General features: G+C 40.6%; 2 protein-coding genes across 7 annotated transcripts; one reads left to right on the top strand and one right to left on the bottom strand.

Moving 5' to 3' along the window:
• Positions 1–1023: 1023 nt before the first annotated feature.
• tmem255a (transmembrane protein 255A) lies at positions 1024–15425 on the bottom strand. 5 transcript variants are annotated; one of them, XM_067599698.1, is made up of 11 exons: positions 13226–15425; positions 12949–13057; positions 9269–9411; positions 8665–8727; positions 5723–5812; positions 4436–4501; positions 4159–4247; positions 3935–4006; positions 3363–3525; positions 3111–3257; positions 1024–2370 (listed from the first exon to the last, which is right to left on the bottom strand). In XM_067599698.1, exons 3-11 carry the CDS (start codon positions 9365–9367, stop codon positions 2227–2229), a joined length of 933 nt encoding a protein of 310 aa, XP_067455799.1. In that variant the 5' UTR covers positions 9368–9411; positions 12949–13057; positions 13226–15425; the 3' UTR covers positions 1024–2226. The 5 variants fall into 5 exon arrangements, with proteins under 5 accessions (XP_067455799.1, XP_067455797.1, XP_067455798.1 ...); XM_067599696.1 differs by having other exon boundaries at positions 12949–15425; XM_067599697.1 differs by lacking the exons at positions 12949–13057; positions 13226–15425 and adding an exon at positions 10837–12921.
• A 2898-nt stretch (positions 15426–18323) lies between these two features.
• On the top strand, positions 18324–24063 carry atp1b4 (ATPase Na+/K+ transporting subunit beta 4). Of its 2 annotated transcripts, XM_067599699.1 has the most exons (9): positions 18324–18645; positions 18850–18918; positions 19559–19775; positions 21341–21469; positions 21584–21688; positions 22047–22246; positions 22685–22741; positions 22832–22924; positions 23005–24063. In XM_067599699.1, exons 2-9 carry the CDS (start codon positions 18853–18855, stop codon positions 23164–23166), a joined length of 1029 nt encoding a protein of 342 aa, XP_067455800.1. In that variant the 5' UTR covers positions 18324–18645; positions 18850–18852; the 3' UTR covers positions 23167–24063. The 2 variants fall into 2 exon arrangements, with proteins under 2 accessions (XP_067455800.1, XP_067455801.1); XM_067599700.1 differs by lacking the exons at positions 18324–18645; positions 18850–18918 and adding an exon at positions 19302–19446.
• Positions 24064–24742: the final 679 nt, after the last annotated feature.

The raw sequence follows: 24742 nt of genomic DNA, 5'->3' as shown, positions 1-24742 counted from the left end.
TAATCATTAAGTCGATTGTCAGAAAATCAATTGTTGAAGTAATTTTTGAAGCAAAAACATCTGGTTTCAGTTGTTTGAATGAAAATTTGCTGGTTTTCTTTGTCTGTTTTGGACTGCTGGTTGCAGAAAACAAGCAATTATAAGATTTCGCTTTAGGAGATGATGGTGGACGTTTTTCACACTGTTAAAATATAAACCAAATAACTGAGTAAACAAATAGCAGTTTATTCGATAATGACAGTAATTGTTAGTTGTAGCCCTACAGCTAGATTTCTAGCATTATCAGAAAAAATATATGTATTAAATCATGTTTATATGTAATAATATTTAGAGAAATAGTTAAACCTTTGTGAAAAAATATGAATTTCTAAAGCATAATAGCAGGTAGTCAAATAAACACTGACGCATGTTTTTCTTGCTGTAATCATCCCTCCTGTTCATACTTCATTAGAAGATCACTTCATGATGCACTTACAGTGTAAGCGACGGGAGACAAAATCAACAGCCATCCTTCAGATACAAAAATATATTTATAAGTATATTTGAAGCCAATACGAGGCTTCAGCTGTTCAAAGTAGTCAAGTTGATGTCTTTAAAAGTTGCTGCTTTTAGTGCCAAAGTCCCTGTTTTTGTTACTACTGCCGCAGCTGAACAAGAAAACACAGACTGCTGAGACACAAAGAGGGAATTTTTTACTAAAAAGACTTAAACTGTGGAAGATATTCACTTTATTTGATTAACTCAGACGGCTGAAACTTAATTTTATCTTCAGATAAACTTCTGAATACATTTTGCTCAAAATGAGGCTCGTGGATTATGTCCCCCTTAACTTACACTGTAAGCACATTTAAAGGGGATCTTTTAACAGCCAGTATGAACAGGAGGAATAATTACAGGAAGAAGAACCTTTGTGTTCATTTAAGCACCTGACTCTTGTTTTAAGACAGACTCAAAAAATTGTGAACCCGTCCTTTAATTATACCAGTTTCTCTAATGTAGATTAGTTATAAAAGAAACAGACACTTTGTCAATTACACAAAACAAATTTTAATGGCAAGACATAAAGAGGAACTGACACTTATCAGCCCCTGAGAATGTGTAGTTTAAATTATAAAATGCAGCGATTCAAGCTGACAGAGACAGTTTCATGGACTAAGTTACACTTAAACCACAGTTTCTTGTTCTCTTCCCAGTTCTTGTATTAGTCTTGTGTTTTTCATGATCTCCCATCATGTCAGTGAGTCCAGCACCGACTGTTCACACTCTGCTTACTCTTTACAAAGAGACATGTCAGCTCATATGTGATAATTATTACTAATTACAAAGAGAGACATACAGTATATATGCTTACCTGCTTTGCAGCATTTAGTGAAAATACAATAAATAATGAGTGTAATTTTATCCTTCCTTAACAACTACTGTAGTAGTTCACCACACATTGGCTCGAGATAGTTTAACATGAACTGAACAGCAGATAAATACCATGATCTGTTTTACAATACCTTACGCTTAACTGTGCTAAAGGAGCATCTGTATATCATACTGCTGTACATACATTATGGGCATTTAATACCTCCGTTACAGCTAACTTTGCCTTTGATAATGTACAGCGACACTAGCAGTTAACTGTCGGTGCCTAAAGCTTTACAGTTTTTAATGATCTAGCTGTCTGTCAACTCAGGGAAAGACACCAAAAGTTTCTATCTAACTCAACATTCATCTCACAGAGGGGTCACAGCTGTGCTCGTCAGTCCAGATCCTCACAAAGCGAACAGTGAGGACGTGATCATCTGTACCATCTGAGGCAGGAAGCATTTACAGTAAAGAGATGTGAACAAAATGCACGAGCTGGCGGAGAGTTTTTGACCTTGTATAGAATAAATCCAGGTGACAAATTGCTGCGGCGCTGGAAGTCCTTTTGCATTAAGGCAGATAGATGTGTAAACAGGTTGTCTCTTTCTGGATGTATGTGCACACACACAGTGCAGGTAAGAGTGTGAGTGGTGCCCTGGAGACAGATACTTGCTCCCTTTAGGTGGGGCTGAACTCAAAGTTAGCATGCTCTGTGGCCTTCCTCCTCCTCCTCCTCCTCCTCCTTACCTCTGTTTTTCCACAACACATTTCTGGACGATTGTGAGGAGACGTTGTGCATTGACACGGCTCATTCAGCATCTTGACAACACCTGATACCGTTTCAGGTGTCTTCCTCACTCACTCGGAGCACTCTTAGGGGCTGTACGGCGGGGGCTTCTCGTCGGGATGGTTGTGAGGAGGGGAGTACTTCGGGGGGACCATCGTGGGCCACAAGTGACTGCCTCCAGACTGGGAGTCGTCTGACAGGCCTGAGGAGTCAGCGAACATGTAGGAGCCCTGGGAAAGAGGCAAAATATTTAGTAGAATGACAAGTTTAATAGTTTTGAGTCAGAATTTACTGCTTCTGACTATCAACTGCTGGCAATAACAGTTTAAAGGTGAAATCTGGTTATTTTCTTACTGTCAAAAAGTCCATGAAAAGGCAAAAACCAACAAAGTCTGATACATCTTATTCCTCTGTGCCACAAACCTCCATTGTTGTCCAAAAACTGTTAAAAACACATCAGTGAGCCACAGCGTTGCACCAGCTGTCATGTTCCTTCATTATCATCAACACAGGCGCTGTAGTTTATTTGTTTTTTAGGAAAGTCTGTCGCCTGTTCTTAAAGATTTACGTCTTCAGTGGAGACAAATCAGCTTGAGACAGGCTGCAGAAGTTGTAAAGTCCTGAGAAACAGACCACTGCAATGTTGGTTTTGGTCCTTTCACGGGATTTATTGACAATAAACAAATATAGAATATTCAGCTTTAACATTTAAGCTCATTTCAGATTAATACTGAAGTAAGAACTGCCACAGGAATGCTACACATCTGATACATTTCATTTCCATGTATGTTAATAGCATCTTGTCAGAATACTGACTGACAAATTTTAGGTTGTTTAAAAAAAAAACTGAATGAAACTCTTCAACCAAAGAATTAGAAGTCAGGAAATATTATTTTAGACGCAGAAAAAGAAAAATACGCTCATCAAAATTCAAATCACATGCTCATCATGCAGCATGACTTCTTTGTACCTGCACGTCGTAGGCAGAGTAAGGCGGCAGGCAGGGGGCAGCGTTGTAATACGAGTTGAGGGAGGTGGTGGGCGGAGGAGGCTCAGAGGGGATGGGCGCTGAGATGGCCTCCGGTTCAGATGCACTCTCTGTGGTTGTAGATGGTGTCTGACAAACACATGAAACAAGAGTATCAGTGATTCTATAAATGAAAATCCAAAACATTACAGAACTAGAAATTTTCCATGTCTGAGTCTTCCTGACTTGACGCACCATGTCTTTGAAGCCTCCCAGCACTGCTGCAGTGATGATACCCAAGAAAAGAGCCACAATGTTGAGGATGGTGGCAGACCATAAAAGGTGGTAGAGGTACACCACGTCTTTGCAGCTCTTGACTTCTGTGTATTCGTGGTAGCCTCCGATCACCTCTACTCGGCTAGCCCAGTGGGCGGGACAGAGAGAAAAACAGCCTACAGTCAAGCCACAAGAGTCACTAACAGCGTTTTTTTTTGTAGTTTTCAACAACACACTCACATTAAACCACAACAGGCTCTTAACGTTTGCATTCAGGACACATGAAACAGGTTTTGGTTTATAGAGAAAAATGAGTGTATGGCTGTAAAAGTTCAGATGGTTTCTGTTCAAATCTGAGTGATGAAACCAAGCTGCTCGAGAGCTGGGAAACACATGAGGACAAAGGTGGACATGCAGAGGAAATGGCATCTAAAACACGTTTCTATGGTGGGTTATATTAAAGACACTACAGAATCACTTAAGTTCAATCATCACTTATCAAAGAGAACAGTCATTAATGGCTAATATGGCTCTAGAAGAAAGGGACCTACTTCCAAATCATGGATGATTTCCTAAACTTTTTCAAAACATCTTTATTCTGAAGTCCCATAAGAGGATGTTCTCTGAAACAAAGGTTAAAAGAAAAGAAACATTCTTGTTCTGCAATGCAAAAAAATCTCCCACAAAAAAACAACGGTACACATCAAAAAATCCAAACAATCAAAGCAACAGTGCAAAGCAAACGGCCACAGATTCGATCACGCCGCGTACTCACTTCCCACAGTTGTACAGGTCGCAGCAGTAACATGTGTTGTTTTTCACGCGCAGGTTGCAGGACGTGCGCGATGATGACTGGCAGGGTACCTGAAGTTCAGAAATGGTTTTACATCCCTTCACTTTCGTACACTTTCAGACTCTTAACAATGTTCACCGTCAATGTTTTCATTCAACTGTTTCTACAGACTTTAAATACAGAGTTCAGGTCTAAGACAAACACTGAGGATGAATTCATCACATTTCTTGTGAGAGGAGAGTGAAAACGTGTTTCTTACGTCACTGTCAGATGCAGTCTTACTGGAGTGATACTCACACCGTCCGGCATACAGAGGCCTGAGGTCCTGCAGTACAAAAAATATCATTTTTATCACTGCACACTTCATCATTTTAACTTCAGTCTAAAACACAACGAATCAGAGGGGAAAAAAGAGACTCATACTTGATTATTGGCTAAAATGACGATCATGTTTATATAAAACAAGACTCATTACTCCAAGAATGAGCGGTTAGTTTTATGGATTAAAGTATATTATATATTATTAATTTTTAAAGTGCATTTTTAGGCATTTCTATGCTTTTATTACAATCAGTAGTAGAAATATGGGAGAAAGAAAGTTGCAACAGAGGCCCCCTTCATGGTCTGTCCACATTCTCTGATTCCTGCTTCTCACATGTGAATATTTTCTGGTTTCTTTAGTCTTCTATGATCGCAAACTGAATATCTTTGGGTTGTGGACTGTTGGTCAGGACAAAACAAGACATTTGAGGACGTCAGCTTGAGCTTTGAGAAACAGCAATCAAATCACTACAAATCTTGTAAGTGTTGCCTTCAGTTCAGTAAACTGCTCTGTTAGTCAAACAAACCGCTGTGACGGTCAGACTGAACCTCTGAACAGTGAATATTTGACTGGATGAAGCCACTCTGGATGTAAATCATCAATACTGCAAATAATCAAGTCTAATTAGTAGTAAAAATCATAATTTTATTACAAACTTAATTGTGCAGCTGTACATTTGATGTACGCTTAATGTCAAGTGACCAAAAAGTATGAAAACATAGAAAACGATGATGTATAATCTGCCATCAGCTTCACATCATCTCTGCAGCAGATTTCTTTTCCTTCTGCTGTCTAATTAAAGATTTCATGGGCGGTTTCAAAGGCGACTTTTCCATTTTTCCGTTTCACTGAAATCAGTGTCAAATGAAAACCCACTAATGGCGCTCGTCTCCTTTTTCACCCAGCCATAACTTATTTTAGCATAATTGTTTTAAGAGTGCATTAGTGGTTATTTATTGTTTTATGTACTTTGCGTCATGGAGAATCCTCTCCTTCGACCACAAAACAGGGCGCGGCAGCTGCTACTGACATATATGAGCGCTGCCCTCTCAGCAAGACATACATTTACCGATACGTCTAATGCAGTTATAGTTCATTAAGCTTTTAATGGGGATGACATTGATTAATAAGCTTGTTATATGTCTGAGCATAAGTGTTATCTAATTACATAATTACATAATATATTAGTTTAGTTCGATAAATAGAAGCTACAGTTGTACTTACAATATGCCTCGCAGCAAAAACTCCGTCTACAATCGCACAGCAGAAGGCGGCAACCACTCCAAAACTGATGAAGACAATAGATGCCACTAACTGTAAAAGAAACATGAAAACAGAGTATCATCTTCATCAGCTTCATCACTCTGTAACAGCTGAGTTTTATGGACGTAAACATGCACTATTTTGGTTTTTAATTGCTTCCTCTAACCACCAAATTAAATTAACCTAAATACACCTGCATTATATTTACAATTCACTTGTACAACACTAATGTGTATCAGTATAAACATTTGCTTCTTTCCAAGTGTGAATACACCTAAATGAGAAATAGGTGGAGGGGTTTGTGTGCTGCATAAAGGACAACAGTGGCAGAGAGCTGTGGTTGTCACCTAGCTCCAGTGGTGTTAGCGGCTGGCACGGTGCTCAACTCTTTATAGGAACCCTAACCCTGAGTTCCCCCCCTACCTCATTCGCCTGACTCTCCTCCTTTCACTCCTCAATGAAAGACAGCATGTATTCAATTACACATCACACCACCCCGTCTGCAGCTGCCCCAACTCGCAGGAGGGGAGGGGGTGTTACTGACACAACAGATTCAACAGCCAGAGCTAACGGGCACTTAGACCTACAGTAAGCCAAGAATACTACAACCAGCTCTGAATGCTAAAATGTAAACATCCAGCAGTTTATCCTTGAAAAACAACTGATTTTTAATAGTTGGACTGCTCCTTCTTGTCATTATTTTTTCAGGTATTTGGTCATAAAACAAAGTATTGGACAAGTTGGAATTTTGACCTGATGGTGGCATTACAATAATGGCGACATTAATGTGCCAGATTTTTATGGCAATCCATCCGATAATTGTTGAGACATTTCACTAAAAAGCAAAAACATCAACCTGCCAGAGTAAAAGTAAGAGGATCACATAAGTCAGTAGGACTCATCCTCTGGGCAGCGTGAATGTTTCATAGCAATAAATCAAATGGTTGTTGAGATAATTCAGTCTGGATCAAAGTGGTGGAGCGACGCACTGACCCAAACTGTGTGGATAAAAATCCTGGTTTGTGTGGATTGAGCAGTAAATTCATTTTATTATGTTGGCTGACCTATAAAAACAGCTACCTCGGTGCTTGAGGCGGGCCTGAGTTGTGAGGGATGAATTTAATTTTATATTTCAGTGCCACATAAACAGCAACCTAACAAGTCCACTACATGAAATAATAGTAAATAAAAGTTTAAACAATTCTACTTTGTTTTGCTTGTCTGAAGGTAAAATGTTGAGTTCACTTTTTAATGAGGAAATTTTAGTTTTGACAAGATTTATAGAAAAAGTCAAAATGTCCTTCATAGCAGGACTTTTCTGTTAAAGGGGAACCTGAGTAATCTAGTACTGCACTTACATAAAGGTGGACTGACAAAAACATGGTGGAGTTTCCCTTTAAATTGTTACATCGTATAATTCAGTCTTCTTTTGATTTTGTGGGTTTGTTTGTGATTTGTTACTTAGTCATCATGATTGTTGTTGTGTCTCATACTGTAAGCCTAAATGTGCTGGATTTCTTGGGGTGCCAGACACTTAATTAAATAAATAATCAAATCAATCAATCAATCAATCAATCATTTACAGTATAGCATCTACACCTGCAAGTATCAGCAGTCTATCTTCAATAATGTACACTTTTGACTTTATGTTGATCTGTAACTTTATAATTGTAGTTTTATAAGTGGTACCTGATGTTCTGCTTTCAGTTCACATTTATATCTTCATAATTATTATTCTTTTTTATCATTCTTCTCTTCTCTTTCAGCTCCTTGTTGACACTTCGACTGACAAAAAAAACTTCTTCAGCTCTTCCATCTTGTGTAACAATTACTGCTTTCAGTACTTAACTCTACAGCTGACACTTTAGTTTAATACACTTTAACCGGCACTAATTTCTTTCAGGACTTCAACTTCAACTAATGTATAACCTGCAATTTGACTGACTTTTCCTTTCAGTGCCTGAACTTTAAATGAATCTTAAACTCCATCCGGTCCTTTAATTTCAAGCAATTCATCAACTTCCTTCAGTGTTTAAACTTAAACTGAAATCATCTTTCAGCACTTTCATTTTAACTGTTTTGTCAACGTCTTTTACTATTTGTATTATGACTTCAACTAAAACCTTTTCAGTATTTCAACTATTTAAAATGTTTCAACTACAAAATGTCTGGAGGGAGCTCACTTTTTCTTATTTTCTGAAAATTTTGCAATTTCTGGTAAATCATGTTTTCCTTTATTATGACTGATTTATTATTTTTATCAATTTCTTCTTATTACAAATATTATGGAAAATGATTCTATGGCATATAACGTACTTCTGTTGTGTACTGTGACTAGACAAACTATAAATAATATCAACACATTATCATGTAATAACATTTCGTGGAAATAAACAAATCAGAGGCAGTGTGTAATCTGTCAATGCGCGCACACACACACACACACACACACACACACACACACACGCTGACTCTGCTGCGTTGAGAGAAACAGAGTCACGGGGCAAACTCATTCTTCATTTCAGTCATGACAGACCCTGCCCTGCACCTCCCACCTGCTCCTCTCCTCTGCAGTTTCCTTCCCAACATTCCAGTGTGGGACATCTGTCCTCCTCCTCTTACACCCTATGTCTATTTCTGGCTGCGTCTCCCTTGAAGCCCAGGATACTTGCTCCAATACACAATGTAAACCCACAACCTCCTCAGGCCAAGTGAGCCTCATAGCTCGGGGTCAGATCTGCTGCGCCTATCTCCACACTGACAACATAATCAAGCCGCAGCCTGTTGTGAGTTAATAGAGAATCATATGCAGCTTAATGACAGTTTTCTGCGACTGTAGAGACACAGAGACACCGAGCGCTGAAAGTGATCTCAATATAAAGAAGTAATATGAATCCTCTCACCATCTGCCTCTTGTTCTCTATCAAATGAGAGCCGATAATTCCCAGGAAAGAGCCGAGGCCCAGCTGAAAGGAGAGAAAATAGTTGTCAGGGCTTTTATCTAATTTGACAATCAAGCTTTGATTTAATGTCATGCTCCAATTTCTGTCTACAACATCATCATCTATTTACTATTCCAGATAAGCAAAATGCAATGTGTTTTTATTTGAGGATTTATGAGATTCTCTCAGTCTTATGAAGCGCTTTTCAATTCATTAGTTTTTTTTCTTTGTAATTTATAAATCCTGTAGCTTTGAGATTTCAACGATCTGCTCAAATTTGAGGGTAAAGTTGGAAGAAGCCTTTTCGGAAATGTAATTGAGATACAGTTGGCAGCGTTCCCGATGGCTCTCGAGTACTGTGAAGAAAACAAATTTATGGGCAAAGACACTTTACCTCACTCAGCCTCTAATGACAGTGATGCTGAATAATGAATGTGGGGAAAATTCACCCCACAGAGACCTTCAGTAATCAGAGTCCAGGAGTGGAAGGAGCTCCCTGAAATCACTCTCACACTTCACGTATTATGAAAACTGAACAGTAAACAACGTGTGAACGTTCACTCACAATGAGTCCTGGGTAGTAGCCGCCCACTGTAATGTTCTGCGTCCTGGTAGTCGCTGCCAGGCCGAAGATGAGGATCAGCACGGATACAATGAGCAGCATCACTGTCACGATTATGGATTTCCTCTTCCTCCTCTTAAAGGAACCTACGAAACAACAAAACATTCACTTGTCATACTTTGGCATGAACAGTGATGTGATGTACAAATTAGGACATGCCACTGTAGGGTTGGGCGCCGCCGCCATCGCTGTGATGCCATACCAATGCCACACCATGCCAGCCCCCTCTGTTACACGTCATTCCTCTGTCTCTTTCCCCACATTTCTCTTCATTATATTGTTGAAGTGACTAAGAATAAGGCATGAAAAAAGTGCTGATCCTTGTGCTGTATGTATGTATTTTTAAAGGAAATATGCAAAAAGAAAAAAAAACATCTTTACAAAGTGTTGTTTAACTCTCAGCACAGTTATAAAGAGGCTCATCTTTTATCAGCAGAACTCTGGAGAGGATGATTTATGACTTTGACTTGATGAAATGAAAGAAATACAATCTGTAATCTATTATTTAGCATTGTCAGTTGATTGTTATCAGAGTGTTGCACACTCAATCACACATACAGGGATAGTAAACAGCTGGAATCACAAAATAATAGTCAGGTGCCCACATGAACACTGACATTATTCCTCCTATTCATACTGGCTATTAAAAGATTAATTCTTAATGAGCTTTCAATGTAAGTGATGAGGTCGTTTGGGCAAAAAATGTATTCAAAAGTTAATCCCAAGCTAATACAAGGCTGCAGCTGTCCAAATAAGTCAAAACAATCTGGATATCTTCAAAGATTTCATGCTTTTTAGTGCAAATGTTCCTCTTTTTGTTACTATTCTTCCACTTCCACTCAACAAGGAAACACATAGAGGGAATTTTGCACTAAAAAAGACGAACTTTGGCAGATATCCACTTGATTTGACTCATCTGGATTGCTGAAACCTCATATTAGCTTCAGCTTAGATACATTTTTTGCACAGAATAAGGCTTGTGGATTTTGTCTCTAACCCTAATTAACTGATTGTCTTAATTGCTGGTGATGCATTTTCTGTCCATGCATATAGCCTATAACCAACCCCTCTGTTCAGTGATGCTCTTAAACAATGACCACTTTTCCTTTCTAACATTTGCCTTGCAAGCAAACTCATTAGATGTAAAACCGGGATCCTCTCTCTATTTCCACTAGCGAAAGAGCTGCCATATTCATAAAATTTGCATGGTAGCAGCAGAGCATCCTGCACAAATCAGGGAGCCAAACACCCAGGCTTGATGCGGTTACTCAACGTCGCCGCACCTGCAGTGACGCTGCGGCCTGGACGAGAAGAAAAAAAAACGGTCTGATGATGCAACGAGTGTTTTGTCTGTTTTTTTATGAGATTGACTGACCGTTAACGGACACAAGGAACGACCGTTAACGACTACAATATTAACCTTAATGTGTAGGGACACTTATCGTTTAATTAAAATCCATTAAAACGAGTTAATTAATTGATAAAAAACCTGCCGTTGACCTTGCACACACCTACCCATGCTTGTTTCCGAGAGGCTCAGCCCGCTGGATTGGAGGCTCTGAGTAGGAGGCATAACGGCCGGAGGATGTTTAACGGACGATCCTCTTGGAAATAATTAAAGAAAAAAAAAAACAACAGTCACGACTCACTGCTAAACGCTTTATATCTGAAAGCCAGCATGAATTAACGCCGTGTTTCTCGGCAGTAATGTGGCATTGTCTGACAGCCCTTTCCCTCCGTCCCTGCTCTGTCTGAGGCCGAGTCAGTCTCATTTACATCCCCGCGGCGGTTGATATGTCTGTCGGTCTCCTTCCTCACTGTGTGTCGGTGTCGGACAGTGGGTCGCTGCTGGCTGGCTGTGTGTGCGCATGTCACACACACATACTGAAAAAAAATACAACACTCTACGGTACAGTGGTTACTCATATTTAAGCAGTGTAACGTTACTTAGATGACGTTACCAACGTATGAATTTCAAACTTTGAACGTACGTTACACCGCTACGTTCGTTACTTTACGTTATAACGGGCGGTTGGCCGTTTTTTTCACCTGCTGTATCCTAACTTTTACATCAAATGTTGAATTGTCAGAGTAACTAGGTCAATATCATATCTTCTGTGACACAATTCAAATTATATGATACAACTTTGTTAAGAAGGGTGATTTCTGCTCATCTAAAGAGTAATTCGAGGTCGAAGTAACTGTCTTCAAACATTTATCTGTCATTTTGTCAATGAAAGATGAAGTTTCAACATCTGGAACAGCACTTAAATTTATTGCCATACGTCCATTTGACACATATGTTTCCCATAAGGTGCTTCACACAATTCCACACATCATAGCTTTAAGTCAACAGAAATTGGCCTTCCTGAGAGATGTTGTTTTCTCTTTTCTCTTCTAAGAAGTGACTCTGTGCCTCTTTCTTAACCTTCAACATGTGTGGCTAAGATATATGATTGTTACAATAGTTACAGTCAATAGCAAAATCCTGTAATATACAGAGTTCTGCAGCAATGAAGACACAGTTCGTCATCCAGATTACATCTATATTCAAATTCACAATAAATATAATAAATACAATACATAACATTTATCTGAGTGTCAGTCTCTATTTCAGTCCATAACTGTGCATAAATAACTTAGTGCATGAAACATCCATGAATCTAATTGTTATATCTCACAGAATGTATTCACAGCTGTAGCTACCTCACATTTCTTGTGTATTTCTTACAGTTTTCTACTTCAACCAGCATTCTAGTACACACTATCACCTGTATATGAGTGAATCAGGGCTACTATAATGGTATTGTGCAAGTTACAGCAATACTGAACTGTACTTAAAGCAAGCAATGTCTAGCATGCAATGATTCTGGACTACACTGAACTTTCTCAAAAATTTCTCTATCACTCATAGAGAAATACAAAACATTTTCAATGTAAAACCATGAGGCTATAACTAAATGACATAGTAATATTTTTCCTTTTAACTGCATACATTACGATATTAACATTCTCCACAAACAAGTGCAGCTCTGTAGCATTTAGCTGTTTTGTTATATAAGGCATTTGACAACATACCAATTTTCCTTGAGCTATTGTATATGTAGGAGCCCAAATAAAACACTATGCAAAGTAAAACCTGGTGACCTACCTGCAGGACCATACTCAGGCAAAAGAATACTTTCCACTTTAAGGCCAGGAACTCAAGCTTGCTAATGTAAGGATGGTAACTTTGCTCTGTTGGTGATCGTGTGTGGGACCCATATCTGATCACCCTCATTTTTCCATCCTGGTTTAGGGACGGTTGAAATCTGGGTACGTTAGCGTTTGTTAGGATGTTTATGAGGTGCTCAAGGATCTGATGGTTGAGGGCCCATTGTTTTTCCCCTTGTAGGCTTGGGTAGTGGTGAACTTGTGAACTTGACTTTACCTGGAGCAGCTCATACAACAGTCTTGCTTTGCATGAGAAATATTGCATGTATGCTCGATAATAGTTCAGGAAACCTAGCAGTCTCTTGACATCCCCTACAATCTGTGGAGTGTTCTCTTTCATTGCCTGGACTGCCTCTACATCTTTTGGATCCACCCTCACCCCGTTTGAAGACACCAGTCAACCAACATACCTGACCTCCTTGCAAAGTAGTTAACACTTTTCTGGCCTCAATTTCAACCCTGTGGTGCCGCATGGCTTGGAGTACATGGTGCAGCATCTTGACATGCTCTTCAAAGGACCTGGAGAAGCAAAGGACATTGTCTAGATAAGGGATGCAACACTTATCCCTCAGTGTGTAAAGCATTTCTTCCATTTTTCTTTGGAAGGCTGCTGGTGGGTTTGACAACCCTAAGGGTATTCTGACGCATTCATATAAACCTCAAGGGGTTGTGAAGGCAGTCAGGTACCTGGAACCCTCTGCAATGAAGCCTTGGTGATAGGCTTTGCCCTGGTCTGAGATGGAAAACCAGCTCTAGCATCGAAGCGAGTCAATCAAGTCCTGTGTGCGGGGCAGGGGATGTTTGTCTGGCACAGTCTTTTTGCCGGGCAGTCGGTAGTCGATACAAAGGTGCAATGACCCATCTTTTCTCCTAACACAAACAAGTATGATTGGAAATGGGGACATTGACAAGTGGCCACCTGCTCTTACTGATCTCTAAGAGGTTGTCCCCAACGCTCAGCTGTTCTAAGGTTGTACTCTCTTCTGAGAGTTCATATAGGACAATAGGGTCAGACGTGTCAAAGTTAGGTGGTACTCTGCACACATATGCATTATTTTTCCAGCTGGGATGCTCACATCCTCTCTATCCACCCTGATTGTGGCCGTGCTGTAGTGTGGTGTCTTTTGGACCTGCATGAAGTGGACCATATTTTTTGCCTCCTCTTCTTCCACACCAAGTGCTTTTCAGAAGAGACTAATAATCATAGCATGTGCCTCAGCAGAGGACTCTTGACTATTAATCATCTCTTGGAGAACATTAGTCCCTAGAAGAGGCTGAGGAAGGGGGAGCTGGCTGACCAGTAAGGGGACCTGTATTGCAAGGATTGCATTGTCATTTTCTGTGAGGTTGACCATCAGCTCCACCCATCTGTCATATGGGAATGACTGTCCATTTGCAGGATACAGATTGAGGCTTTCCCCTTGGTCAAGAAGGTCTTGCAGTAGTTGTACTGGGTGACTGGGGATAAATGCCTCTCTCCAGGACCTGTCAATGATGCTTACTTGTGAGCTACAGTCAAATAGCATTGTTGCTACATAACCACTGATGAAACATTTGAGGAGACTCTTTCTACCAATCAGTGGTGCTGTGCAGATGGTATTTTCAGGGGTTACTAGTGTCTCTATAGAGCAGGGGTCACAAGCTCGTTTGCAACGATTTTTTTTTAAAATTTTGTGTGTCGCTGCTTACGTGTGGCACTTATGGGGTAGGACTGGAAATGTGGAACAGCCTCTGGTTGTCCCTCAGCAGAGACCGACCCCTGTTTCCCTGCTGCCTGGCTCTTTTTAAACAGCCAACAGCCAGATGTCCTGGATCCCCACACACAAAACAATGGTTACAGTTCTCTGAGTCGTGGTGTGAACAGTCAAACAGGCATTTTACCCTTCCTTGTGAGAGAGAACTGGCCTGGTGTGGGAGGAGGTACTTTGCTGGGAATGGACATAGGAGGGGGTGTGCCTGGGGCTGGCCTAGTGTTTGGACAGGTAGAGTCTTTGAGTGGGTTGCATGTATGACTGCTATTTGCTGGTCCATTAATACTGGAACTATGTTCATTAAAGTCTCCACCTGAGCACTGAGCTGTTGTCTTGTCTGATGTTCTTTCTTGTCTGCAGATGATTTCCACCATCCACCCGAACACTATGTGTATGCGTTACTTTCTGTCAGGAGACAAAACCTAGCCTACGCTCATGCTCATTTTTGCCACTGATTATTTTTATTACCTGGCTGATAATTTCCTCATCAGTAACTTTGCTGTTTGAGAGGAGTGACCTCTGCTGCTGTCTCATGTCCGTATGCTTGGACCCTAGGCCCTGGTAAATGGTGTGGAGGAAAACCTCCTGTATGGTTTTGGGGTCATAGCAAATGTCTGTGGTGGCCTGCTTTGATTGTAAGAGGATTTTCTGTTTGAGTCCAATCATGCGATACAGAAACTGTTTGGGGGGGGTTCTTGTTCATTTTGTTGAACAGCTTTGTACTGGCCTTTTCACCAAGATGAGACCTGAGGAAGCCCCTGAGTTCACAGATTGTTATTTCATCTTTATTGGTGAGCATGTCCTTGAAGCCACCTGGATTAACAATCTTCAGCACACCTTGGATGACCCATACGAGTTTTTTGCATGTTGTGGGCATTAGGTGCATTGATCTGATGAAGCAGCGGTGTTGTTCCCTAGGAAGAATGAAGACCCTCCTGAGGCTCTGATCTCCCCTTGTGGACACCAACCAGTTGTTGTCACAGTTGCAGTCACATCACCTTGCCTTGGCCTTTGTGGTTCTGTTATCACTGGATCTGTTCCCCTTGGCGATTCTGGTGGAGACGGATGCAGGACGAGCCCCCACAATTTGTTACGGGTCCCAGAGTTGGTACCACAGCAACTAACCTGTAAAATACAGATAGAGCATTCAGTTCATCGTCCAGATTGCATCTGGGGTGTGGGCGGAAGTTTCCCCCTGAGACAACCTTGGGCGCAACTGCTCCGGTGCCAAAAGTTCCACCTGAATGCTGCTTACATTTGCCATTTCTCTTCATGATACATATGAAAAATAAAGTAACGTGATTGTTACCTACATTATTAGGGATAATATTAAGCCCTGGAAATCCAAGAAATGACTCTTCAGCTAATTAAATTTTTAAAAAATTTTTTTTGGGATATACCACATGACAGTTAAAAGTACACTGAATAAACATTGACTATTAAATACATTATATCAATAAATCATCCACCATTTTCATATAATTAGCTAGCTAGTAGTTAAAACCAAAAACCCGTCTTTCGAGTTTTTTTTTTCAGTTACCAAGCTGGTCGTCACTCATATTATTAACTAACATGGTTAGCCAAACTTATTTTCCTAGAATGGCGAAATCATAACCCACCCTCCTCTGCCTCTGATTGGCTAGGACTCATTGCCTTCATTGGTTGGTTTGGTTAGGTCTATGCATGTGGAGTGATATTGGTTACGATTAGGGTAGGAACATCAGGGTAAGCCAATCAGAGGCAGAATAGGGCGAGTCATGACTTCTTCATCCTAGGAAAAAAAAAATACCACCCCCAACTTCCCTTCCAAGCGTGTAGGAGAAACTTTGGTGGCTGCGAAACTCGCGAAAAATGTAAAAGGCCTCTCTAGAGCCAGTGACATGGCAGTGCAAAATGGCAGGCTCCGTAGAAGAGGTCCCGCTCCCTAAGTAGATATAAAGGGCTCATTCCAAGCTAACGAAAACACAGCAATTCCTATTTTCAGGTGATTATACACTAATTAAAACATACTTATAAATATTATATTCCATTTCTGCCAAGTCTGTTCTGCTAGATGCCACTAAATTCTACTCACTGTACCTTTAAAACAAACTCTGTGTAATTCAAATGAAAACAAATACAAGCACTAACCATAAATTAACAACACATCAATTAGCTAAAATGGAGTACTCCTTACTGAGAGTAGAAAGTAGTTACTAACACTAACTGGCATCCATGATGGTCTCCACTTGAGGATATCTCGGTGAAAGCAGTGGTTAAATGTTTGAGTGACAGCCTGCATGAAGTCAAATAAATCAAGTTTAGTGAGTTTAATGATTTTTATACTTATGTTATTGTTTATTACACAGATTTGTAGCTACTGTGGTGCAGCACACCGAAGTCAAGGCGGTGTTCAGGCCAAGCATCAGGCGCCACCCCCTGTCAGAAGAACACAATTGCATTCAAGAGCTGTTGGACATATAGTGAGCAGCACATGAATGATTCAACCTTCACGAGGTTATGCTCTCAAATAAACAGAACAACATACATTTTTTTGTTTGATTGTAGATATTTTACTGTATATGTAAGTTATGAAGGTGGATAGTACTTCTTCATTTGTAGCAGAACAGGAGAAAGTTAGACAGGAGACTGCGAATGCACAGAAACCACATATTCAAAGAAATATTCATACAACAGTACCTAAATATTTATTTAGACATAAATATGATGCTTAAATTATAATTTTTTAAACTTTTTTTAATACTTCTGTTTTCACCTTTTGTTGTAATTTTATCTCCCATAAGACACTGAAGTCATGTCCTCTGTGTTTTTTCTGGGATTTGAGGTTTTATCAATGACAAAATAGTATAGAATAGAATAAAAATTATTCATATGATTTACATAGTTAATTCCAGGGAGTGGGTGCTTGAAACAGCATTTAGATCTTGTAGACACATTACATTTACAGAAAAACATAAAATACAAAGGTTGCATTTGGGGCCTCAGACTCATTTCCTCATTATTGTTAAAATCCTGGTTACAGCTGTGCAAATAGGCACACACAGCAACTTTTACTGAATAATTAAAACATCAAAATGTCTGGTGCACATTTTGTCCTCCTCATTCAGCTTTGCAGTGAAAAACACTGATTTGAAAAGAACAAAGATGAACTCTTGTCTAAGTTTTAAAGTCAGTTCAAAAGCTAAATAAATTAAATTAATTGAATTTAAGCAAATCTAGAGCTACTGTAGGTTGTATTTCAGTATAGAAAACTACACACACTGAGACTGCTAATGCCCAAATGCACATACAGCTTTTCTTTAGGGACCACACATAGAATACAGAGCTTTTAACGACAGGAAATATGCACTGAAGACACTTCAAATGGCCTGCACACTAACAATACAGTTCTGTCTGTTCCAAAAGCAAGTAGTGCATGGAATTAATGATTTTCACAGGTAGACTTTCCCTGCAAAATGTTCTGGTTTTTGCCTTTTTTGCAACTGACCCTATGTGGTGAGAAGAGTCATTGGCCTTTACTGTAAAATACACACACACACGCACGCACACACATGGACACATGCACGTTTTTGCCGCGCAAATCTCAAAGAACAGATTTTTTTCCATGACGCAATTTCTCTTTTCATGTAAAAGGGGAGAAAAAAAACACCCTCAGAAGTCCCCCTCTCCCACTTTTACATGGGGTAACAGAGCGTTACGTGACCGGAGTGCAGACAGGATCAGGGATGAGGACTACTTGAACCTCACCAGAAGAGAGCTTATGGTGAGCAGGAGTCTGTGGAGGAGCTGCTTTGGCAACTGGATCAGCATGCATGTGCAATAAGAACACCCTAATGACTGATATTTAATTTATGATGCAGCTGTCTCATGCTGGATAAACACCCGATTAAAAGTTATATAAAAAATTAACACATCATAAGCCAATAACAATGATCGTCCGCGCGTCTTTGCGCACGCACATTACGCAGCCAGCGGGCAATGATTGACAACGAGGTCTTGTGTTTGGGATAAGCTATAAATATTGCATTCAGGCTTTGCTTTAGCTCAGCTTAGCAGACAATAGATGATGGTGTGCGTGTACAGAATGCAGTGCTGTGGTCCAGGCTGCTGCCAAAACGTCTCTGGGACCAAAAAAAAGCACTTTGTATCCCACCCCCAGTGTTTCTCCGTGCAGCGTTCATTCACTATGATGCGCGCCTAGTTGAAGGAGGTTCTCCACACCAGGTCCCCTCTGCCTGCCTAAAACTTTCTAATGAAATCCCCAAACACTTTTTGACAAACGTTATTTTTTTTCCTCTAGGGGTCAAGAGGGTTTCGACATATTAATCTGCGTTTTTATTGAAAAGAGAACTTCAGGTATGTCAGATTTTTATTATTCTAATTTTATTTGTTATATTAGTTATTTCTGGGGTCTGTTTCTAGGTTCAATTATCCTGGAAGCTTGGTAATTTTTGTTTTTTTGAATATGTTGAAAATGTTGAAGTTTGAAGATGTGTCGCTCTGCTTCAATGGGGACGGTAGATGTGATTGGTTTAACAAGTACCTTTTCTTTCTGTGAAGAATATGGAGCCCAGTTCCACAGAGGGAGGAGCTGAGGAGACGCTCCTTAAAAATAATCCATCAAATCCAGTAAGTGCTGAAATTAAATAAAACACATGTAACTTTCTATGCAATGTATAACTAAAGCAGATGCAGTGATAAATACATAAATTCTAGTAGCACTTAAGTTTTTAAATAAAAAGCACTGTTTGTGATAGACTCAATCATTTGATTTGCACAAGACTCATAAGATCATAAAGGCATTTTTATAGCATTTCAAACTTTTAACAGCAGATTAAAACTTTTACAAATGGCTCTTTGGTGACACTCACATGTGTCCTGTGGTTCCTCTGGGATATGTGTGTCCTGGCCTGTGGATGCTGAGAGTCAGTGAGTAACATCTGGCCGTCAGAGTGACCCTCCAGCTCTGCTGTCTGCAGCTGCTGCTCCAAGCAGGAGGGTCCACTCAGAGGAGGTCAGCTCTCCCAAAGAGAGCCAGAAAGGTCACCAGCGGGTTTATAATTTGCAGAAACAGGGGACAGGACCATCAGTGCGATGTCCATTAATATGCAGTGCACTGTCCGGCAGTTGAATTATTGGTCATACTCGGATCAGAAGGCATGCCATTTTTTTACTGCAGTGATTTGAAAAGCAAATAGGCTGACTGCAGAACTTAGCAGTTGAGAATATGTGTGGTGAGGGCTTTTTCTCTTCTTCTTCTTTCCACCAGCCTCACAAAGTGATACTCAAACATGGTCAAGAGTTGGAGGAAGAGCAGGAGGAGTTGGCCGAGCACCAGCCTCTGGAGCAGGAAGACCTGAACTTTGAGAGATGGAAGCGCAGGCCGTTACCTAAGAGGACGCTGCACCAGAAAATAGACGACTTGAAGACGTACCTGTGGAATGCAGAGACCAACGAATTCATGGGTCGCTCTGGAAAGAGCTGGAGTGAGTTGTCGAAGTGCAGAGAGGTTCTGCATTTTTGGGGGTGTGGGGAGGGATGTTCGGATTCATGCAAAAGTGTTTTAATTTTTACTGCACAAATGCATAATTATAATAATTTACAGATAACCAGAGTTTGTTTCCTAAAGTTGAGTGATTACTGTGATTAAGAGTCATGTCATGGTGTTTGAATGTCTTTAAAAGATGCACTCAGGGATAGTTAAGAGTGTTAGAAATGTCTCTTCAGTCCAGTGACTCTGCTCACTGTGCTGTGATTGTGTGTGTGTGTCCTCATGCTCAGTGTTTACATAGGTGCATGGACAATTCAGAGTGTCCCGACAAAAACAGACTGCCTGGGGACGTATCCCCAGCGGGAGTGCACTGTTCCGGGCCTCGCATTGGCCAGGAATCACATTCCTCTTCATCTTACCATGCTCTCCAGAGCCTCTTTCCCAAAGCCTTGGCGACCTCATCGCTGAACTTTATATGCTTATGGCGCCGCCTCGATTGCAGTGAGACACGTAGAGATGCTCATGTCCTTTTTTTTCCATAGAGTCCACTGCCAAATTGAGCTTTTGGTGGAGGCGAACTCTTTTGGCAGCAGCACAGACTGGACGAGTTTGTTGAGTCAATGATGATGGAGCACCCTCTTGGTATTCCAGGGTAGTTGCTATGTGATGCCGTTTAGCCCCCTCCCCTTGGTCCACCTGTACACAATGGAAAACATGATCCAGCCGGAGTGTAGAGAGAATATCCAAGGAGAGTGTTTGTTACGTGCATAAGCTGAAACACAGGATCCCAGGCAGGGCTAAAGAGCTCATTCTAGCCACATAACCAGTGTGTGCACACTTGTGCAGGAATGGGGCCCATGTGTCTGCTGAAGAAAGGCCCTGAGTTGAAGTCTGTGCTGTGTGTCCTGTGAGACGAGTGTGTAAGAGGGGACACAATACCAGAGTGGGGTGATTGGGGCTCCTTGGAGCTGGCCGGGCCTCTATGGCTGCAAAAGACCTTCACTACGATGGCAACCGGAGGTTCACTGTGTTCCTGAGTGAAAGGACAGCTGGGAGAATTCTCACTGAGCTTAAACAGAAAGGCCTTTGTGGCTCTGGGGACGCAAGGCTGGCTGCAGCTAGTCCCCTGTGAAATTGCCCGCACAGCAAAAGCCATTTCATTTAGAGCACGTTTGGCTTGATTAGTTGCTGTTAATTGAAAATTGCAGGACAATGCTAGTTCCCAAGGTTTCTTTGTTGCAGGGTTCACACATTAGCTCAGTACAGTGAATTTTATACCAAAAGTATTGGAGTGATTTGCAAGCGCAGACATGAGGGGAGGACAGTGCTTTTGTATGAGTAAACAAATTAGTGACTGTCCTGATCAGGGACAGTAGCTGGAGACCAGACAGACACTGTGTGGTCTGGAAACTGGAAATTCTTCATGGTTCATTACTTTTCTCCACTTAGATCAAAGACAGGGATGTGCACTGTGCTCTGAAAGCCATTGTTGTGCAAATACTGTATCTACAGTGTAATATTCACCAGAATATATTTCTTTTTTTCACTCTCTCCTTTCAGGCCTCATCCTTCTCTTCTACGCTGCACTTTATATGTTTCTTGCAGCCATGTTTGGCGGCTGTTTGTTTTGCCTCATGTGGTCTATTAGTCCCTACCATCCGACCTTCAATGACAGAGTGATGCCACCAGGTAAATATAACCCCAAACCTCACACCACTGCATCTCTCCGCTCGACTGTCCTTCTGTCTGTTGGTTCTACTTGAGTCTCAGCACAGTTGACTGTCTCTTGGTTTCCACTGGCAGGTATGACGATGGCTCCGCACCTAGAGGGCCACGAGATCGCCTTCAACGCCTCTGATCGCAAATCCTGGAAGAAGTACGCAAGGTCTATGGATGAATATCTAAGACGTGAGTCAGTAGAGATTCTGATGAGGTTGTTGAGTTTGTTTAAATGAAGCGGGCACGCAATGAGTTAATCCTCATCTTCACTACCTTTGTCCCCCTTTTCCATTTGGTTCCTGCATGGCATGCTGGGAAGGGAAGCCTCTTTGTGGGCAGAGTGCAGCCATTCAATGTGTTTTTTTTCTTCTTCACATCCCGCTTTTGTCAAGCTTCCTTAATCAGAGGCCTGAGTCTGGCAGGGCATAGCTGTTGCAAGGGTTTATTTATGCCCTCCTCTCCCTCCCCCTGCCTCCCTCCCTCCCTCTCCCTCTCTCTCTCTCTCTCTCTCTCTCTCTCTCTCTCTGTCCCTGCTCCTCATCTTCAGCGTATAACGATGGCGCTCAGGAGAAGAAGAACATTCGCTGCACACAGGACAGGTACTTCATGCAGGATGACTTGGAAGAGAGCGCAGAGAGGAAAGCGTGTCAGTTTAAGAGGTCCTGGTTGGGGGACTGTTCGGGGCTGCAGGACCCCCACTATGGCTATTCTCAGGGAAGGCCATGTGTCCTCCTTCGGATGAACCGGGTAAGACGAGGCAACAACAGGAACAAAAACCTGTGAGAGATTGCACTTTAAAAAACCCAACTATGTATCAGCAAAAAAAAAAAAAAGAAAAAAAAAAGAGGGCTCATAAACAGCAGGGTGTCGCTGTATTGATGCAGCTCAGTTTTCTCAGTGAGTGACATCTTGTGGTCGTTTTAGGGAGAGCATGAAGAGACATGGAGCCGTTTCTGCACCACCTTCTGACTTGATTTACATTTTGAATGGTAACTTATGGTGTTGTAGAAAGTTTGGACACTTCTTATGTTTTCAGAAGTTAACTTTTGCGTTTGATTTTGATTTTATAATTCAGATATAAAGACATTTTTCCTGCTGGAGTTCAGTTTGAAGACTGAAACTATAAGAACTATAAAATCCCACAAAAAAATCCAAATTATGACACTTTTCTCACTTTGCCTATAGATTATTGATTACCTCCCTGGCCAAGGCAAACCAGTAAATGTGACTTGTGGAATTAAGGTACAGTAACATCCACTTGTAATTTTATCTAATGCAAATGTCTGAAAATGTTGTGCAACTGAAAGTCAAGAAAGCTTCTTTCTCTTTCAGAAAGGACCACCAGAAGCCTTGGGAGACATCCAGTTTTTTCCTAAGAGCATTTTTGACCTGAAGTACTATCCATACTATGGCAAGCTTAGACATGTAAGTGCGAGTCTGATGCTTCAAAGTTTTGTGAGATAACACCCGCTGGGCCTTAATCTTCTGCGTCTCTTCTGTCTCAGGTAAACTACTCTTCACCGGTGGTGGCCGTGCGTTTTGCAGGAGTGCTGCAAGACACTCACATCCAAGTACAATGCAAACTGAACGGGAAGGGCATCGTTAATGATTCGCCCACTGACCGCTACCTGGGCAGTGTGACCTTCTCCTTGGAAGTCGGAGCGTAAGGCAAAGATATCGCCGCCAGCAGGATGTTCCTGTGACAATGAGGCAGGAAAATGTACAAGAAAAAAAAATGATGTTGACCTATTATTTTACATGAAATATGTAATTTCCCTCTCCTCATCTTTCACTTAAATATCCACGTCTTCTGCTGTGAGACAAGAAGTAGACATTTACTCTTGTGTTTCTGTTGTATCTTTGTACCTTGAGTGCTTCTGGCACCTGCACCCACAACAAACAGTGCTGAGCACATGAGCGAGTACGTAGAGTGAGTTATACAATTCAATTCCTGATATGTTGTAATGATTAGCAAGATTAATCAAACTAAATTACACTCTGCCCAATAGTTAGTCTTTCTGGCTATGCAAATCCAATTATGACTTAAAACATTAATAGGCGATTAGAAATGTGGTTTTGTCAGGTTAGAAAATGGTTTTCTGTGAACATTTTTGTGTGACAAAGTGTACTAATTTGTTTTGCATTATATTTTTCAAACATGTATATTTTAAGAATTCAAAGAACTATCATGCAAACACTGAAAGCAGGACTTGTACTGTACTTACACAGTAAAAAAAAAAGACATAATAAATGACTGCAAATACACTATTACTATATTTTTGTTGAATAGAGCAGAATTATACGTTTATAATAAAGCATCACAAGCCACTTCTTGCATTCTTTTGTAAAAACATTTGCTTATAAGAATGAAATACTACACAAGACTGATCAATAAAGAGACATACTGTACTGTGATAGTTTGTGAAAGGTCTGTACCATTTTTAAAAAAAAAGCATAACTATGTGAGAGCATTAATCATCCTGCCTGAACTGTGCTACTAAACTTGGTATCAATGTTGTATTTATTCCTATTATAGTTCTTATAATAAATACAATGTTCTGGTATGTACTCTTAAGTTTTCTTCTGCACGGTGCTCATAGTCTTAAAAATCTTTCAACACACCCAAACTGTGGTTTCCAGTTACAAAACTACAAATTATTGTTACTGTTTAACATTTTTGTGAAGGTGAATGTGTCTAAACAGCTGCTTATTGCAAAAATGATTCACACTGTCACTGTTACACTTGCAAGATTAAGGTTCTGTTGTCCTTCTTTAACAGCTTAAAGCACATATTTAACATTGTTTTATCAGACTGATTTTCTGAGTTTCAGAGGTCTGCCACAGAAAATGATGTGTTACCTCTGTTTGGGCTTTTAGAGAGAACAGCTGTAAAACATGGTTAAATAAATATTTCTGTAAGAGAATATTTGTAAGAGGTTTAAAGGTTTTACAGACAGCTCTCCCGCAACCCAACCGCCCTAAAATTATTACTTTATTAGGATAACATATTGGAGATTAGTGAACTAAAGCAATATATATCTCTATATACATGGCCCACATAGTTTATAAAACATGAAATATGTCTTTATTTGGTGTAATAATGATGCTTTATGGACATTTTTAGATTTTGTAACTTTTATGAGATGTGCAAGCTCAGTTCTTGCAAAAGGTAGGGTTACCACTTCAATGCTTTTCAACATATTTGGCTTTAATGAAGAAATGACAAACATATACAGTATTGTG

Source organism: Thunnus thynnus, chromosome 9, assembly GCF_963924715.1.
Source record: "Thunnus thynnus chromosome 9, fThuThy2.1, whole genome shotgun sequence".
Classification (NCBI taxonomy): Eukaryota; Metazoa; Chordata; class Actinopteri; order Scombriformes; family Scombridae; genus Thunnus; species Thunnus thynnus.
The sequence above is the reverse complement of the archived record's forward strand: the minus strand, read 5'-3'. Positions and strand labels throughout refer to the sequence as shown.